Source organism: Phacochoerus africanus, chromosome 2 (genome assembly GCF_016906955.1).
Source record: "Phacochoerus africanus isolate WHEZ1 chromosome 2, ROS_Pafr_v1, whole genome shotgun sequence".
Lineage (NCBI taxonomy): Eukaryota > Metazoa > Chordata > Mammalia > Artiodactyla > Suidae > Phacochoerus > Phacochoerus africanus.
Genome location: NC_062545.1, coordinates 91,924,263 through 91,943,738, shown reverse-complemented (window position 1 = coordinate 91,943,738; position 19,476 = coordinate 91,924,263). Strand labels below are relative to the sequence as shown.

General features: G+C 41.0%; 1 protein-coding gene across 1 annotated transcript in view; it reads left to right on the top strand.

Annotated features, from left to right (window-relative positions):
* The window catches only part of CD109 (CD109 molecule), a 154,470-nt gene that overhangs the window by 102,349 nt on the left and 32,645 nt on the right, over positions 1–19,476 (top strand). Inside the window, exons 17-23 of the mRNA XM_047763806.1 lie at positions 766–826; positions 5,636–5,777; positions 6,738–6,855; positions 8,581–8,694; positions 11,032–11,250; positions 12,218–12,362; positions 15,810–15,986. Coding sequence (XP_047619762.1) covers positions 766–826; positions 5,636–5,777; positions 6,738–6,855; positions 8,581–8,694; positions 11,032–11,250; positions 12,218–12,362; positions 15,810–15,986 — 976 coding nt within the window. The remainder of the gene's footprint in view (positions 1–765; positions 827–5,635; positions 5,778–6,737; positions 6,856–8,580; positions 8,695–11,031; positions 11,251–12,217; positions 12,363–15,809; positions 15,987–19,476) is intronic.

The following is a 19,476-nucleotide window of genomic DNA, read 5'->3' as shown; positions in this document are numbered from 1 at the left end:
TCTGAATTAAGAAATGTTAACTTTTTTTGTCTTTCTAGGGCTGTACCCTAAAAAGTGGCATGTGGAAGTTCCCAGGCTAGGGGTCGAATCAGAACTGCAGCTGCAAGCCTATACCACAGCCTCAGCAACACTAGATCCGAGCCACATTTGTGACCTACACCACAGCTGACGGCAATGCTGGATCCTTAACCCACTGAGCGAGGCCAGAGACTGAACCTGCATCCTCACGGATACTATTCATATTTGTTTCCCCTGAGCCATAACAGGAACTTCCTGAAATGTTAACTTTTTATTAAATGTTTTGCAGAAGTGCAGTATATTATACAAGTATAATTTGAAATGGGAAGATAGTCATCTTTCTAGTTTTAAAGGAAAATGAATAGATTTACCTTTAGAGAAATAATGGAATTATCATTAAACAAATAATTCCTTTCTTTTATATCCCTTTCCTTGACTTTGAAATGGCTCTTTCTGCCTTGTGTGTGTATGTGCACATGCACCTGTGCATGCATGCATGCATGCTTGTGTGTGTGTGCGCGTGTGTGTGTGTGTGTGCGTGTGCGTGTGTTTGTCCAGGTATGAGAGAGGGAACATATGCTCATGTATGTACCTAACCTCTCAAAAATCAGCAAGAGTTTAAGAAAAGGGAAATATTTTCACATGCTGCACAGAAACCAATGCACAAGAGTGAGTTAGGAGTATGGGGGACTAGCAATTTAGAGAGCATTTAAACTTTTAAAAGAAAATTAAAATTATTCTTTCTAGGAGTGTGGCCTCTGGGTATTGACAGATGCAAACCTCGTGAAGGATTTCATTGATGGTGTTTGTAAGTAAAACCTGTTAAAGTGCTTTTAAAGTCTTTATACCTTTCATCTCATGTATTTAGTTACTTACATAAATATAAATACTTTCTGGTTGAACGTGGATATTGTAATTTCCATTTTCTCTTCTCTTATCCTACAGTGTTTGAGGTATAATGTACTTGCAAATACATGGAATGTTCTTTCAGCTCCTGTTATTAAAATTTTTTTTTCTTTTTCTTTTTTAGGGCCACACCCATGGCATATGGAAGTTCCCAGGGCTAGGGGTGAATTGGATCTGTAGCCACGGCCTACACCACAGCCACAGCAATGCCACATCTGAGCTGCATCTGTGACCTACACCACAGCTCAAGGCACTGCTAGATCCTTAACTCACTGAGCGAGGCCAGAGATCAAACCCATGTCCTCAAGGATACTAGTTGGGTTTGTTGCTGCTGAGCCACAATAGGAACTCCTCAGCTCATGTTTAGATCTTTGTAATGAATGCATTCCATTTTCTCTCTATAATTTCCTGATACAGTTGTATTTTTGGACATATTGGAAGATCCTATGCCTCTAATTTGTATTGCAAACTGTGGTGTTATTTTCTTTATTTTTTTTAATAGTGATTTTTATTTTGTTAATTTTTTACTGTACAGTAAAGTGACCCAGTCACACACACAGACACACACACATATGTATATATACATTCTTTTTCTCACATTATCTTCCATCATGTTCCATCATAAATGACTAGATATAGTTCATAGTTGCCTGTGCTATACAGCAGGATCTCATTGCTTATCCATTCCAAATGCAATAGTTTGCATCTACTAATCCCAGACTTCCAGTCCATCCCATTCCCTCCCACTCCCCTTTGGCATCCACAAGTCTGTTCTCCAACTCCGTGCATTTATTTTTTGTGGAAAGGTTCATTTGTGCTGTATATTAGATTCCAGATATAAGTGATATCGTATGGTATTTGTCTTTCTCTTTCTGACTTACTTGACTTGGTATGAGAGTCTCTAGTTCCATCCATGTTGTGGTAAATGGCATTTTTTTTGTTTTTTATGCCTTAGTAATATTCCATTGTGTATATATATACCACATCTTCTTAATCCACTCATATGTCAGTGGACATTTAGGTTGTTTCCATACCTTGGCTATTGTGAATAGTGCTGCATTAAACATACAGATGCATGTGTCTTTTTCAAGGAAAGTTTTATCTGGATATATGCCCAAGAGTGGTATTTATGGGGCATATGGTAGTTCTATATTTAGTTTTCTGAGGTACCTCCATACTGTTTTCTATAGTGGTTGTAGCAGTTTACATTCTCACCAACAGCGTGGTGTTATTTTGGAATTAATTAAAAGAAGCATTGTATTTTTGAAACATTTTTGTTCTCCAGCTTGTTGTTGTTCACCTAGAATATCATCCTGATGCCATTAAAGTATGCTGCCAGACACACACACACGTACACCAGACACACACACACACACACACACACACACACACACACACACACACACACGTGCGTGCGCCTCATCAATCAGAGTTCTTCCTGGGTAGGGTCACATCTGTACATCCTCGTTCCCTGAATTGCTGAATAGAGTTGACCACTTACCTCATTAAAAGAAGTGTTCTTTTTGGAAGAAGTCATAAAACAGTTTGATGGAAGTAAATGTATAAATGAAAATGATTGATTCTAGAAGTTGTTCTCTTTTCTTTTATATGAAATCATCTTGAAAGACCCCAGAGCTGTCACAGCCGTGAATTCCCTACTTCTGTCTGGTGTTCGCAGTTACCTCACATTCCCCAGCTTTGGGTTGGTTCTTGACACCACAAGATACCTGAGCCTCTTTGTAAGGTTCATAGGATAATTTTGTCATCTCAAAGATTTTACGAAGTCATTATGCTCTTTGCAGATGAAAGGCTCTCTGTGTTTCTCAGCTCTCACCCATCTTTGTTTATGTTCACTCATCGAATCCTGATGGCCGCTGCAGTCCTCATTCTGTGGTTGTGATACCTGTCGTATCCCTCACCTTTTCTGCGAATCTTCTAACTTCTCACTGTGATGGAAGAAACCTGATTCCCATGTTGCATCTTATGTTTCTAGAAACCTTCTCAAGTGATTGACACTAATGTTTTTGCCTGTTTTCTGGTTCAGGGTCAGTAGGTGCCTAGTGTTCAGTATTTTCTTGGCTACTTCAAGACTGTTGTTCAGTAACTCACAGTTAAAAATCCCCTTATCATTTGAAGCCACCAAATTTCAGGAAGTTCCTGTGTGGCACAGTGGTTTAAGGGTCTCAAGTTGCTGCAGCTTTGGTGCAGGTTACAGCTGTGGTGTGGGTTTGATCCTTGGCTTGAGAACTTCCATATGCCACAGGTGTGGCCAGAAAAAAATTTCAATTACAGATTTTTTTTTTGTCTTTTTGCCATTTCTTGGGCCCCTCCCACGGCATATGGAGGTTCCCAGGGCCAGGGGTCGAGTCAGAGCTGTAACCGCTGGCCTATGCCAGAGCCACAGCAACGCGGGATCCGAGCTGTGTCTGCACCTACACCACAGCTCACAGCAACACTAGATCCCCAACCCACCAAGCAAGGCCAGGGATTGAACCTGAAACCTCATGGTTCCTAGTCGGATTCGCCAACCACTGAGCCACAACGGGAACTCCTACAGATTCTTTAATCAGCATTCTGTCACCTACTTTCCCTTTCCCTGTCTATACATTGATGATTGTCAGAGAAGATTCAGTCTTGGGCGTTCCCTTCGTGGCTCAGTGGTTAATGAACCTGATTAGAATCCATGAGGATGCAGGTTCGATCTGGGACCTTGCCCAGAGGGTTAAGGATCTGGCGTTGCTGTGGCTGTGGTGTAGGTCACAGATGCGGCTCCAACTCGATCCCTAACCTGGGAACCTCTATATACCCTGGGTGCGGCTCTAAAAAGCCAAAAAAAAAAAAAAAGATTCAGTCTTACTCCTGTTGTCATCCTGGGAGATTTGAATGTCCATGTGGTTGGTCCATCTAACAGGCTCTTTGCTCTTTACCCTCACACTTCAAATGCTTGCCCTCCTTAGTACATGCATTCACTCCCCTACTTCTGTTAAATGTCTTCTTTGGTCATGACTTCTGATTATTCTGGGTCACTGACTCCTCCTGTACCTATTTCCCCCCAGTGCCTTGACCATGTGGTCAATCAGTTGGGTAGAATTCTTCCCTGGTCCCTTGTTCTTCCACGACACCTTCCTCATTAAACCCAACTCTGGGAGCTCCCTTGTGGCTCAGCAATTAAGGATCTGTCACTACTGTGGCTCTGCTTACAGCTGTGGCTCCACTTTGATCCCTGGCCTGGGAACTTCTGCCTGCCACAGGAGTGGTCAAAAAACCCCAACTATGAGCAATTCGACTGTTTATATTACTCATGTTTCTTCTCCCTGATGCCCCACGAATACCTTAAATTTGATATGTTACAAACCAATTTTATGATCTTTTCTGTCCTCACAGCCTTCATTTTTCCAGTGTGACTTGACTGATGTAGGAGGCCTTGGGGTGATATGATCCCATATCTTTGTTAATGAAACTATCATCTACTCAGATGTCCAAGTCAGAAACCCAGAACCATCCTTAATTCTTTCTCTCTGTCGGCTGTGAAACAGCATAGTGGTTAAGAAAGGAATTTGCCATTAAATGCTTCTGGCTTTATGACCCTGAGAAAATCCATTAAGCTCCCTAAACTTTGGGTTTGTCCCTGAAACATGGAACTAATAAGATGACCTATGTTGCAGGCTTGTTGTGAGGATAAATCCAGAAACATGTGTAGTGGCTGGCACTGCCTGCCCTCACAAGTCTGGAGTTACCTGTCTTCTCTCAGCTCTAGTTTATTATTCATTACTTGGTAGCTGATATTAACAGCATGCCTGGCATGTGGGAGGCAATGGCCATTCCGACTTGGTTTTGCCATTCCACAGCAGAGAGATCATTGGCCGCATTGGGGCTGATTTCTTTCTCTCTGCATTTTATGCTGCTCTCCCCAATATGTGTGGTTGTGTTCTGGATATGCTTTTGTACTTAGCTTACTTTTTACTCTTGTACGGGATACTCTTTTATCTGGAGACATAAGGGAAATGGGATGGAGAAAATGCAACATGAATTTTTTTCTGCTAGCCTACCGTCCTCTTCATCATTCAGATTCTGTCCAGCGTTCTTTGCATGGCAGATGTTTTGCCTGTGCTGCCCTTCCTACTGTGCCTTTGTCTGCATCCCCCACAGACTGTGGGTGCAGCTCTTCCCACCCATCCTTCTACCTTTATTGTATAGTACTTTCTATAGTATAATTCCTTTCACATTTTATTTTGAAACAATTTAGGCTTATAATAAAGTTGAAAGGATAGAGATAGATGATCTAGCGTCTTTATGTCAACAGGGCTTTTTTTTTTTTTAAAAGAAAAAGGCTAATGACCTGGATGATTGTAACATCTTGTGGCTGGTGTAGGCAAAGGCAGTCAGCACTAGGCAGCTGAGGAGAGGAGGATGGCAGAGTTGGAGGTGGCTTTAAAAATAGGATTTAACTTATTTTTAGCAGCTGATCTATAAGTGGATTTTGGCATTGAACTTTTTTTGGGGAGGGGTATGGCTCTGCTCTTAGTGGCCACATGGTCATGTGGTCACATCATGTGACTTCCCCGGGTCTAATGTGTCTGTGAAAAATGACAGGATTGTACCAGACAAACCCTCAGGGCCCGTTGGCTGAGGGTGCCGTGATTCTGTGGACTGAGTTGGGGATCATTCTCTTTAGTGACTTTTTCCTAATGGCATCAATGTTTATTTTTAGATGACAGTGTCGAGTGGGCCGAGAGGTTTGTGGAGGAAAATGAAGGTCACTTGGTAGATTTTCATGACTTTTCCTTGGGTAGCAGTCCTCGTGTCAGGAAACATTTTCCAGAGACTTGGATTTGGCTGGACACCAAAATGAGGTAAAATTTTATAAAGTTCTTTGGCCATGTATATTTTGTTTGGTCTTTGTTTTCAGTAAGTTTTGCCCTCTTCCTCATGGGTAAGTACAAACATAGTGTGATGAAGAACTAAATAGACCAGGAGGGATTTTTAGAATGAGGCTTATTATGTCTAAATCGAGTGTTTAATAAAGTCCATGCAGATCGAGGCAGCGAGAGGGTCATCAAGGAGAAGATGGGACTTTCTCCAGGGAGGGGCAAATTTGACTTCCTTGGGGTTCTCATCGGGGAAGGAGTGCTCAGGGTACCATTGCTGCCTTGTGGTGGGAAGAACCTACCCTGTGCCTTGTGGCTGCTCACATTACATCCCTGTGAGCCACCGGCAGAGGAGGTATGGCCTTGGAGGACCTTAGCTAAGCTGACAAACCCTGTGCTACCTATACAGTGGCTGAGCAGGTAAACCAGGAAGTCCCCACGTATTGGCACTCAAAATATAGGTGCTTGAAGTAAGACCTAAGCCAGATTCAAAACAACAACAACAACAACAAAACCCAGTAAACCCCCAAAAAGCAAATGGCAGCATTGACTTGAGACACAGAGGGAACCTTTTTTGCATGTTGAGAGAAACGAAGTGAGTTAAATTTGAAAAAATATATTAGCTATACTAATACATATATGTATAATATACTAATATATATAAAGTTTCATATACAAAGTTTATGAAAGTGATGTTAATTCGAAGATATAACCTTGGAGAAAGATTTTGTTGTAATATGGATCAGTATGTGGTATTATGACCTTATTATGACCTAGTCCTTGAGAACTTGGGATCTACTGCCTTACGATTAAGTCTTTAAACAAATTTAGAGATGTCAATGATTTGGAAAATTTTAATTCTTCCAAAAAGTGATTTGAGATTTTGGTGGCCTGTTTTGAAATGTGTCAGTTCTTGGTTTTGTGATCTTTATGTTTATACCTCAGTTCCAGGATTTACCAAGAATTTGAAGTTACTGTACCTGATTCTATCACTTCTTGGGTTGCAACTGCTTTTGTGATCTCTGAGGATCTAGGTTTTGGACTAACACCTGCTCCAGTGGAGGTAATATATTAAAGGGCTGCTTTAATATATTAGGGTTACAGCCCCGAAGCAAAGAAAGGGGTCATCTCTGCAAGTGAGTTTTACAAAACGATGGTTATAATGTGGATTACAGTTTAGAGATTCCTTGGCATTTCCTTTCTGTTTTTCATCGGTTTTACGTTTTAGAATCTGAGTTGCTATCTATATGCGTTAGCTTGGTATTAAGAGTTGAATAGAAAGTTTATTGTTGATTGAGTCCAATGACTTTCAAAGGCCAGAAAAGAATGTTCCTGTGTGTCCCTCTTTAAGGACAAGGAGAATTTCTAAAAATGTCCCTAGCAATTATCCTTCACATCTCTTTGATCAAGTTGCATCTCATGTCACTTCCTAAGCCGTCATTGTCAGGAGGAATGTAATAACCATGATTGGTCTTAGACCAGTAGCTTTCCCCTATCATACCTGAAGCCAGCCTTTTATAGGAGAAATTTTGTTTGGCCCCTCTTCCATCCAAAATGAAATGCATAGACAATATAATATACCTACTTACTCAAAAAATTAGTAAGATGCCCTAAGTGAAATACTAAGGAGAAATAAAAGGTAAATAATATATGATAAAATAATATACAGTCAGTATGTAAGTGACCAAGCATAGTGGCACCGAAAGGCATAGTAACATATTTAAATATTTGTGCCATGCATAAAATAGCTCTGTGTGTTACAGCTGCAAATAAGGTTTGATGTACATGTATTGTTTTAGCAACTCAGAAACCTTGGGTGGTGCAGTCTGTGTTGATGTACATGTTTGAAATTGTGAGCAACTTTTGGTAAAGTTATAAATAAAACAGTGTAATTTTCTCTTGCTTTGCAAAATAGTTGTATTCATAAAAATTTCACTCTGTATTGACAGATACTTTGGGTTTCTATATACAAAGTGGAGTTAGGTTGTAAGCCCAGGTCATTGTCAGCAAGTAGTCTGTCCACATGAACGTCTGAAGGGACAGTCAAGAGGCATGAGGGACAGGGAGACAACTCTTCCTTGTCTGGGACTGTCCTGAGCATGCAGACCTCCAACCACTAAGTGCCAACAGCACCCTGTTGTGACAGTCTGTGACACTTCCACCAAGGTCCACATACCTCTAAGAGGGAATAACTGTGCTGATGGGAAACGTGGCTAGTGCTATCAGAGTTTTGTGACTGATAAGGAACACACATGTGTGTATGTCTCACAGAGGTAGCAGGCACATCATTTGGACTTTCTACATGAGTCCATTACAGATGCTGTTTCACTGGCCAGTGGCGTTAAGAGCAGAGGGTGGAATCAACAGCATGGCACAGAGGTGAGAGGGGGGCCTGGCCTCAGCCTCATGCATGCCGGGGTCTGGTTCCTGCTCTCCGTTCACCAGTGCTGTCATCTTATCTAAGTTACAAAGTCTGAACTTAAGATTTCTTCTCTAAAAATGTGAACACAACTCCTGCCTACACAGGTGTGATGACTGAATGAAATAATTTGTGTAAAGTCCCTAGTTCCTAGAAAGCATTTAGGAAAATGTAGTGATGGCTATGTTAAATAACATAAATCAATGTAACCCCCTTCACTGGGGATAAGTGACTGTTTTCTGTTGAGGCAAGAGGACATTTCTGTGTGAAGTTGTCAGTGTCACAGGTTTGCTGAGATTTGCTTTGAATTGCTTAAAATGTGAAGCACTTGGACTTGAGTAAAATCTGTATTCATTGTGTTCTTTCCAGCTCCAAGCCTTCCAGCCATTTTTCATTTTTTTGAATCTTCCCTACTCTGTGATCAGAGGAGAAGAATTTGCTTTGGAAGTGACCATATTCAATTATTTGAAAGATGCCACCGAGGTAATATACTCAAGGTTTTGTTCATCATTTACACTTCAGGAAGAAGGTGCGGGGATTGGTTTGTGTAGTATTAGGGCATCTAAGCATGTTGCCTCTTTCTGGGAGATTTAAAATAGCCATCCTTTGCCCTCAATTTCTTCCACCTGTTACTGTCACAGGATATTGTTAGCAGGTCTGAGCATACTCACCTTAGTGTTCAGCATGGCCTCTCTGCCTCACGGCTTCTCTTTCCTGTCCCCCTGCATTTCCTCTGCTCCCCTGCCACTTCTAGAATGCATTGCTGCTTCTGTGTCCACTGATGTTGGCAAGAAGGTACTCCTTTCAAGACTGGGTTTGAAACTCAGGCACCGTTCCTGAGGAACCTCGCTCATGCAGTTATACTTGTTGTCATTGTGTTTGTACAGTATTCTGTTTTTCAAGGCTTTTTGAGTTAGAGGCCTGGTTTCTCCTCAGCCAGTCAGTTCCCTGGAGGCTGGGTTGGGCACATTGTTTCGAGCCTGTCATGGTGTTAATGAAATGATTTTCCTCCAGAGAAAGTTGAGCTTGTAATGAACATTCTTACCTGAAAAGGCTATCATCTCTTAAAGCACTGTGTCTAGAGAGTAAATTGTTTCTTATTTTATAATTTTCCTTTTAAATTTTCTCAACAGGAAGTTCCCATTGTGGCTCATCGGTAATGAACCTGACTAGTATCCATGAGGACACGGGTTTGATCCCTGGCCTCCCTCAATGGGTTAAGGATCTGGCATTGCTGCAAGTTGTGGTGTAGGTCACAGATGTGGCTTGGATCCTATGTTGCTGTGGCTGTGGTGTAGGCTGGCAGCTGTAGCTCTGATTTGACCCTAGCCTGGGAACTTCCATATGTCTTGGATGCAGTCCTAAATAGCAAAAAAAACAAAAAAACCCAAAAAAAATCTCAACATGGCATAAAGAGCAGAAGAGCTGGAGTCACAAAGCCCAGGCTCAGTGTCCAGTTACTGCACTTGCAACACATAGTTTAATTGCAGTTCATTCATCTGTAAGATAGGAATAATAGTTATTATCCCTACAGGAAATATTTTGAAAAACAGATGAGAAAATAAATTTTGAAAAACAGATGAGAAAATAAATTCACAGTGGAAGTCCCAGAGAAATGCCGTTTTCTGTTTGTTTTTTTTTTTGAAGCCAGATGACTACAAGCTATTTCTTAAAAGATGTTATTTTTTTTTCATTGATCCCAAGATCCCCTTATTCTGATATCAAGATAGCTTGGAAACTGGTCATCACAAATTTGTTTGGTAGAGACAGAATTTTAAAAAAAAAGTTTGATGACTTTAAGGGGTTTTTATTTTTTTTCCAGTAATTTTTTTTTTTAATTATAGTTGATTTACAATGGAGAAATGCTATTCTTTTTTTTTTTTTTTTGCTTTTTAAGGTTGAACCTGCAGCATATGGAGGTTCCCAGGTTAGTGGCTGAATCAGGGCTACAGCTGCTGGCCTACACTACACGACAGCAACGCCAGATTCTTAACCCACTGAGCGAGGCCAGGGATTGAACCCACACCTCATGGTTCCTAGTCGGATTCGTTGCCACTGTGCCATGATGGGAACTCCTGAGAAATGCTATTATTGATGAGCCTGGCAACTTTGACATATTTTATAAAAGTTTACAACTGACATAATGCTTCAGGACTTACGTCTGAGTCGTAGTTTTCTTGAAATAATTTTAGCAGAGATGTTGTCTCAGGTTTTTCTAATGAGACCAGTGTGCCAGGCTGACACTGTTCTGTCAGGCGGGTGGCAATGCCATGACTTGAAATAACCCTTCTGGGCACAGTGTTACCACTCAATGGCTTGGGAAAATGAGAGTTTGAGAGTTTAATGTTAGAAGTGGAACTGAAGAAGGCCTTTTTTTTTTTTTTTTTTTTTTTTTTAGGGCTGTACCCATGGCATATGGAAGTTCCCAGGCTAGGGGTTGAATCAGAGCTATAGGTGCGCCGGCCTATACCAAAGCCACAGAAACACAGGATCCAAGCCTGAGTCTGCAACCTATACCATAACTCACCGCAACACTGGATCCTTAACCCACTGAGCAAGGACAGGGATCAAACCTGTGTCCTCATAGATTCTAGCTGGGTTTGTTATCTTTGAGCCACTATGGGAACTCTAAGATTGCCCTTTCCCCACATGTCTCGAGGTCGATGGAATTAGACTTTTTGGTACTCTTTCACCCTGTCCTCGGCCAAACCTTTCTGTCTCATCTTCCTCTAGTCTTGGGACACACGATATAACTGCACTTAAAGCAACATTTTGCTGGGGAGCAATTTATTATGCAAAACCTTTATAATGTTCTTCCAGGTTAAGATCATCGTTGAGAAAAGTGATGAATTTGATATTCTCATGGCTTCGAATGAAATAAATGCCACAGGACACCAGCAGACCGTCCTGGTTCCCAGTGCAGATGGCGCAACTGTGCTTTTCCCGGTCAGGCCGACAAGTCTGGGGGAAGTTCTCATCACAGTCACAGCGATTTCACCTGCTGCCTCAGACGCTCTCACCCAGAGGATTTTAGTGAAGGTAAATACTAATGTCTAAATGATTGAAAAGGAAACAGAAGGTGCTTTTGCGGCCAAGACCTCTTAGATCCTCTTCTCCACCTTCCCAGTAATGCCTAATAGTTTTCTCATCTGAATGTAAAATCACATCATATATGTGTTTTAAAGGTAATTGCCAGTGTCATCTTTAGATATATAGTGTGACTCAGTTACATTTACAACCTGTGTGATACTGGGACCCTATTAACCCATGCCAAGTTGACATGTAGACTTTGAATTTTGGAATTCTTTAGTACAAGTAGAAGCAGTTTTAGAGATTTTTTTCAGAGAAGACATTATGCACAAAAAGACAACTCAGCATGGTGGATAAGTACATGTGTTCTGGAATGAGATGGCCCTGAGTTTGCATCTCAGCTCTGACTAGGGTGCCTTTGCACATGATATTTGATCTCTGTCTCTGGATACTAAATAATAGGACCTGCCTCAGAGAGTTTCTCATGATCTTTAATCTTTTCTTTTGTCATTTCTATTGCCATGCCATGAAAAGTTTTGTCTAATTTAACTAGAAAGTAAACATTATTTTTTTTGTCTTTTTAGGGCCACACCCGAGGCATATGGAGGTTTCCAGGCTAGGGGTCAAATAGGAACTGTAGCCACTGGCCTACATCACAGCCACAGCAATGCCAGATTTGAGCCATATCTGCGTCCTACACCACAACTCACAGCAATGCCAGATCCTTAACCCACTGAGCGAGGCCAGGGATCAAACCTGCATCCTTATGGATATTAGTCAGATTTGTTTTCCACCTAAGCCACGATGGGAACTCTAGAAAGTAAACATTTGTTAACAGATTTGATGCAAGAATCAAAAACATGGTGGGTAATTATCTAAACGTACATAAGCCAGGCTGTTGACCTATTGACCACATATTGTTCTCTGTAAACAGATGAGGATAGACCCTACTAATTGTGTTCCTTTTAATCAACAGGCTGAAGGAATCGAAAAGTCGTATTCACAATCCATCTTACTAGACTTGACTGACCGAAAGCTGCAAACTACCCAGAAAACTTTGAGTTTCTCCTTTCCTCCTGATACAGTGAGTGGAAGTGAGAGAGTCCAGGTCACTGCAATTGGTAAGAACAGAGTGTCTCACAATCCCTACTGGTTTAATTGTATATGATAGTATATGTTCTCACCTGTTTATAGGTGTCTTTTCTTTTTTAAATTTTCTTTCTTTTTTGCTTTTTTAGGGGTGCACCTGCGGCATATGGAAGTTTCCAGGCTAGGGGTCGAATCAGAGCTACAGCTGCCAGCCTTCACCACAGCCACAGCAACTCGGGATCCTAGCCGCATCTGCAATCTATACCACAGATCAAGGCAACTCCAGATCCCTAACCCACTGAACAAGGCCAGGGATCAAATCTGCGTCCTCATGGGTACTAGTCGGGTTTGTGTCTGCTGTGCCACAATGAGAACTGTGTGTCCTCTGCCAGTTCTTCTCGGTCTTGAGTCACTGGGAGAGCTTGTGTGAAGGCAGATTCTGGTTTAGGAGGCTTGGGGTGGGGCCTTGGATTTTGCATTTCTAAGAGGCTTCCAGATGATCCTGCTGCTTCTGGTATGCAGACCCATCTCTGAGTAGCCAGGCACACTGGCCTGTGGCTGGAGGGAAGGGCTATTTCTCAGAGCAGAGCTTCTGACTTCTGTGGCTCTCAACCCCTGAAGAATATCAGGACCTTCTGTGGAGCTTTGTAAACAACTCTCCAACTACTCAGTCAGAATTTTGGGCTGTCGTTAGGGCATGTATGGTGTTTTTTTTTTTTTTTTTCTTAAATCCTTTTAGGGCCGCATGTGCGGCATATGGAAGTTCCCAAGCTAGGGGTCTAATCAGAGCTACAGCTGCCAGCCTATACCACAGCCACAGCAACATGGGATTCAAGCTACATCTGTGACCTACACCACAGTTCGCAGTAATGCTGGATCCTGACCCACCGAGCGAGCCCAGGGATTGAACCTGCATCCTCATGGACACTAGGAGGGTTCGTTTCCTGCATGACAGCAGGAACTCCCAGGTCGTCTATGTTTTGACATTTCCATGAGTGCTTCTGACAACCCAAGATTGAGGACGGCAGGACACAAGTATCCTTTACGGCAGGAAGCTGCCCACTGACTTTACCACCCTCCCCTTCCTATAACCCCTGAGCACTTTCCACTCTAGGCAAAGCTTCCACATGAAAGGCTTATTTACGTAGCTGTGCTGTATGTAACTGAGAGAAAGGTTTAGATTAATGACCCTTAAAGAGTCTGTTAGGTCTTCAAGGTGTCAGGACCCAGGCACTCTTCTAGAGGCTCTTTCTTTTAAATTTCACTTGCAAGTATAATGCTTTTTATTATAACCCCTAACAGCTAGTCTCTCTGGAGAGGGAGAGTCTTGGGGAGCCTTAGATATGATTCTTAAAAAGAAATAAGTTCTCTATTAAAGGGGACACTTCTGCCTAGGCATCTCCCATGGTTTTGGGCTGCTGGATACACTGACACACACTAACACATGTACACACACTCACCCACACACACTGACACATGCTCACACACATTCACACATGCACACACAGAGACACACACTGACACATGCACACATAAACTGACACACATTCACACATGCACACACACCAAGTGACACACACACACATGCAACATGCACACACACACTAAAACAGACACTGACACACACACTGACATACATACTAACACATACACTGATACATGCGCACACACACACACACACACACACACACGTGGAAGAGGTCTTGAATTTGACATGTGGACCACTGCTCCTTACACTAGAATGAGTCTGCCTCCTATGGTTTTTTAAGTGCTCTGAGATTTAATGTTAAAGCTTGATTTAAATAATTTTTTTTCAAGTTTTATTTTTACATTGTATTTATTTTACGTAAACCTATTTGGTAGCCCAGATTGACTGTTAGCCTATTTCTTTGAATTTTGCGAGTCTAAGTTTGTATTCACTCTGCGTATTGAAAATAGCCTGCAGTGGTAATAGCCTGCAGTGGTAATAACAAGTCCGTACTTACTTCTCCACATTAGCACCTACAGGGAGAGACGTGGAGCATAGGCATGGCTGCCGCCTACTCACATGAGGGCTTCCTCTAGTTTGGGATTCATTTTTGGGGGAAGATTTTTCACTAGGTATTTCGACTAGGAATGATGTAAATTTCTAAAATAAACCAAAGTAGGGTTAGAACTAGAACTTAGCCTCTGGGAGCTCCCGTTGTGACTCAGTGAGTTAAGAATCCAACTAGATCCATGAGGATTCAGGTTCAACCCCTGGCTTTGCTCAGTGGGTTAAGGATCTGGCATTGCCCTGAGCTGTGGTGTAGGTCACAGATGTGGCTTGGATTCTGCATTGCTGTGACTGTGGTATAGACTGGCAGCTGCAGCTCTGATTCAACCCCTAGCCTGGGAAGTTCCATATGCTGCAGGTGCAGCCCTAAAAAGGAAAAAACAAAACAAACAAAACCCTCAGCCTCATATTTCTAAAATTTTACTTATTTTCCCTGAATCATGGTATTAGAATGTGGGTAAAGGAATGTGGGTAAGCATATATTTTCTTTAACTTTACTATTAGTAACTTTGAAGAATATTTATGACCTTTTTTTGATCCTGAGATTCATTGAAAAGCTTATACTTGAGAAAAAAGTCTGAAAAAGAATGAATATGTGTATACGCATAACAGAATCACTTTGCTGTACAGCAGAAATTATCACAACATTGTAAATCAATCATACGCCAAAATTTTTAAGAATTAAAAAAAGAAGAAAAGCTTGTACTTGTTAGTTCTACTTTGTTCTGCCCTTAAAACCATCATTTCTCAAGAACTTATAGTGTATTAGTAAGAAAATCAGAAGAACGTTCTATTTATGTGAAGAACACTAATAAGAAAAAATTTCTTTCCTGTATAAGAATGATGGTTTCATAATGTAATTCCCCCCCATTTTTTTTCTTTTTAGGGCCACACCTGTGGCATATGGAAGTTCCCAGGCTAGAGGTCAAATCGGAGCTGTAGCTGCCGGCCTACGCCACAGCCACAGCAACGTGGGATCTGAGCCACGTCTGCGACCTATGCCACAGCTCAAAGCAACACCAGATCCTTAACCCACTGAGCAAGGCCAGGGATTGAAGCTACATCCTCATGGATACTAGTTGGGTTCATTACTGCTGAGCCATGACAGGAACTCCCTAATGTAACTCCTGACATTTTTGTTCAAGAATTTTTTAAAACTTACTTTTTGCTTACACACACACACACACACACACACACACACACACACAGGAGCTAAAAGTCTCTTAATTTGTCAAGTAATCTATAAATTCAGTACCACTGTATTATCATTTATTTGACCAGTCTTCCTAGAGGTTGATGTAAAGTTTCTGCCTGGTTCCACACAGTGGAATAGTCACATTGCTTCAGTGTCAGGTGCATTCTGCTCTCAGTGGATATTTTTCTGCCACCAGTTGGTACAGTTATTAAGTATTTGCTGAATGTATTGACCATCTTGTGCTTTCAGGAGATATTCTTGGTTCTTCCATCAATGGCTTAGCCTCACTGATTCGAATGCCTTATGGCTGTGGTGAACAGAACATGATAAATTTTGCTCCAAATATTTATGTTTTGGACTACCTGACTAAAAAGAAACAACTGACAGAGAATTTAAAGGAAAAAGCCCTCTCTTTTATGAGGCAAGGTAAGCACTTTAGAAACATACTTTTATTTGTAAAAATATATTTTTTTTAAAAAGTCAATTGACTTTAGACTGTATTTCAAATTAGACAGATTTTGTCTTTGCTCTGGGATTCTAGCACAGATGGTGTGGAATGTTTTAGAAGTGTGAGCAGCAGGACACTGTCACGCTTCTTCCTCAGCTACAGGCTCCTGTTTGCTGCTAATGTGTTTGTGATGGACTTTGATCCTGGCGGGGTGTGTAGTTTCATAAGGAACTGGAATCTTATTTATTTATTTTTTCTAGTCTCTTTTATTTATTTATTTATTTATTTATTTATTTATTTATTTTTTATTTTCCCACTGTACAGCAAGGAGATCAAGTTATCCTTACATGTATACCTTACAATTACATTTTTTTCCCCACCCTTTCTTCTGTTGCAACATGAGTATCTAGACAAAGTTCTCAATGCTATTCAGCAGGATCTCCTTGTAAATCTATTCTAATTTGTGTCTAATAAGCCAAAGCTCCCGACCCCTCCCACTCCCTCCCCCTCCCATCAGGCAGCCACAAGTCTCTTCTCCAAGTCCATGATTTTCTTTTCTGAGGAGATGTTCATTTGTGCTGGATATTAGATTCCAGTTATAAGTGATATCATATGGTATTTGTCTTTGTCTTTCTGGCTCATTTCACTCAGTATAAGATTCTCTAGTTCCATCCATGTTGCTGCAAATGGCATTATGTCATTCTTTTTTATGGCTGAGGAGTATTCCATTGTGTATATATACCCCATCTTGCGAATCCAATCATCTGTCGATGGACATTTGGGTTGTTTCCATGTCTTGGCTATTGTGAATAGTGCTGCAATGAACATGCGGGTGCACGTGTCTCTTTTAAGTAGAGTTTTGTCCGGATAGATGCCCAAGAGTGGGATTGTGGGGTCATATGGAAGTTCTATGTATAGATTTCTAAGGTATCTCCACACTGTTCTCCATAGTGGCTGTACCAGTTTACATTCCCACCAACAGTGCAGGAGGGTTCCCTTTTCTCCACACCCCCTCCAGCACTTGTTATTTGTGGACTTATTAATGATGGCCATCCTGACTGGTGTGAGGTGATATCTCATGGTAGTTTTGATTTGCATTTCTCTTATAATCAGCGATGTTGAGCATTTTTTCATGTGTTTGTTGGCCATCTGTATATCTTCTTTGGAGAACAGTCTATTCAGGTCTTTTGCCCATTTTTCCATTGATTGATTGGCTTTTTTGCTGCTGGGTTGTATAAGTTGTTTATATATTCTAGCGATTAAGCCCTTGTCGGTTGCATCGTTTGAAACTATTTTCTCCCATTCTGTAAGTTGTCTTTTTGGTTTCTTTTGGGTTTCCTTTGCTGTGCAAAAGCTTTTCAGTTTGATGAGGTCCCATGGGTTTATTTTTGCTCTTATTTCTGTTGCTTTGGGAGACTGACGTGAGAAAATATTCATGAGGTTGATGTCAGAGAGTGTTTTGCCTATGTTTTCTTCTAGGAGTTTGATGGTGTCTTGCCTTATAGTTAAGTCTTTCAGCCATTTGGAGTTTATTTTGGTGCATGGTGTGAGGGTGTGTTCTCATTTCATTGCTTGGCATGCAGCTGTCCAGGTTTCCCAGCAATGCTTGCTGAATAGACTTTCTTTTTCCCATGTGATGTTCTTGCCTCCCTTGTCAAAGATTAATTGACCATAGGTGTCAGGGTTTATTTCTGGGTTCTCTATTCTGTTCCATTGGTCTGTCTGTTGTTTTGATACCAGTACCACACTGTTTTGATGATGACTGTGGCTTTGAAGTATTTCTTGAAGTCTGGGAGAGTTGTGCCTCCTGCTTGGTTTTTGTTTCTCAGGATTGCTTTGGCGATTCTGGGTCTTTTGTGGTTCCATATAAATGTTTGGCTTGTTTGTTCTAGTTCTGTGAAAAATGTCCTGGGTGATTTGATAGGGATTGCATTGAGTCTGTAGATTGCTTTGGGTAGTATGGCCCTTTTTACAATATTGATTTTTCCAATCCAGGAACATGGACTATCTTTCCATTTCTTTCCATCTTCTTTGATTTCTTTGATGAAAGTTTTATAGTTCTCGGCATAGAGGTCCTTTACCTCCTTGGTCAGGTGTATTCCAAGGTATTTGATTTTGTGAGGTGCCATTTTAAAAGGTATCGTATTTTTGTATTCCTTTTCTAACATTTCATTGCTGGTATACAGAAACGCCACTGATTTTCTGAATGTTAATCTTATATCCTGCTACTTTGCTGAATTTATTGATCGGTTCAAGGAGTTTTTGGGTTGAATCCTTAGGGTTTTCTATGTATAGTATCATGTCATCTGCATACAGTGACAGTTTGATCTCTTCTCTTCCTATATGGATGCCTTTTAGTTCTTTTGTTTGTCTAATTGCTGTGGCTAGGCCTTCCAAAACGATGTTGAAGAGCAGTGGTGAGAGTGGGCATCCCTGTCTTTTCCAGATTTGAGTGAGAAGGCTTTCAGTTTTTCTCCATTGAGTATTATATTTGCTGTGGGTTTATCATAAATGGCTTTGATTATATTCAGGAATGTTCCGTCTATACCTACTTTGGTGAGGGTCTTGGTCATGAATGGATGTTGGACTTTGTCAAATGCTTTTTCTGCGTCTATTGAGATGATCATATGGTTTTTGACTTTTCTTTTGTTAATGTGGTGTATGATGTTGATTGATTTGCGTATGTTGAACCATCCTTGTGAACCTGGGATGAACCCAGCTTGGTCATGGTGTATGATCTTTTTGATATGTTGTTGGATTCGGTTGGCTAAGATTTTGTTGGGAATTTTTGCGTCTATATTCATCAGTGATATTGGGCGATAGTTTTCTTTTTTGGTGGTATCTCTGTCTGGTTTTGGAATGAGGGTGATGGTGGCATCATAGAATGTCTTTGGGAGTGTTCCTTCTTCTTCGACCTTTTGAAAAAGTTTAAGGAGGATGGGCACCAGATCCTCTTTATATGTTTGGTAGAATTCACCTGTGAAGCCATCTGGTCCTGGACTTTTATTTGTAGGGAGTGTTTTTATGACATCTTCAATTTCATTTCTAGTGATCGGTCTGTTCAGTTGGTCTGTTTCTTTTTGATTCAGTTTTGGCAGGCTGTAAGACTCTAGAAAATTGTCCATTTCTTCCAGATTGTCAAACTTGTTGCCATATAGTTGTTCATAGTATTCTGTTATGGGTTTTTGTATTTCTGCTGTATCCATTGTGATTTCTCCTTTTTCATTTATACTTTTGGTTATCTGGGTTCTTTCTCTCCTCTTTGTAGTGAGTCTGGCCAGGGGGTTGTCAATTTAGTTTACCTTTTCAAAGAACCAGCTCTTGGTTTTATTAATTTTCTCTATTGTTTTTTGAGTCTCTATTTTATTGATTTCCTCTTTGATCTTGATAATTTCCTTCCTTCTGCTGACTTTGGGTCTTTTTTGTTCTTCTTTTTCTAATTCATGTAGATGGAGGGTTAAGTTGCCA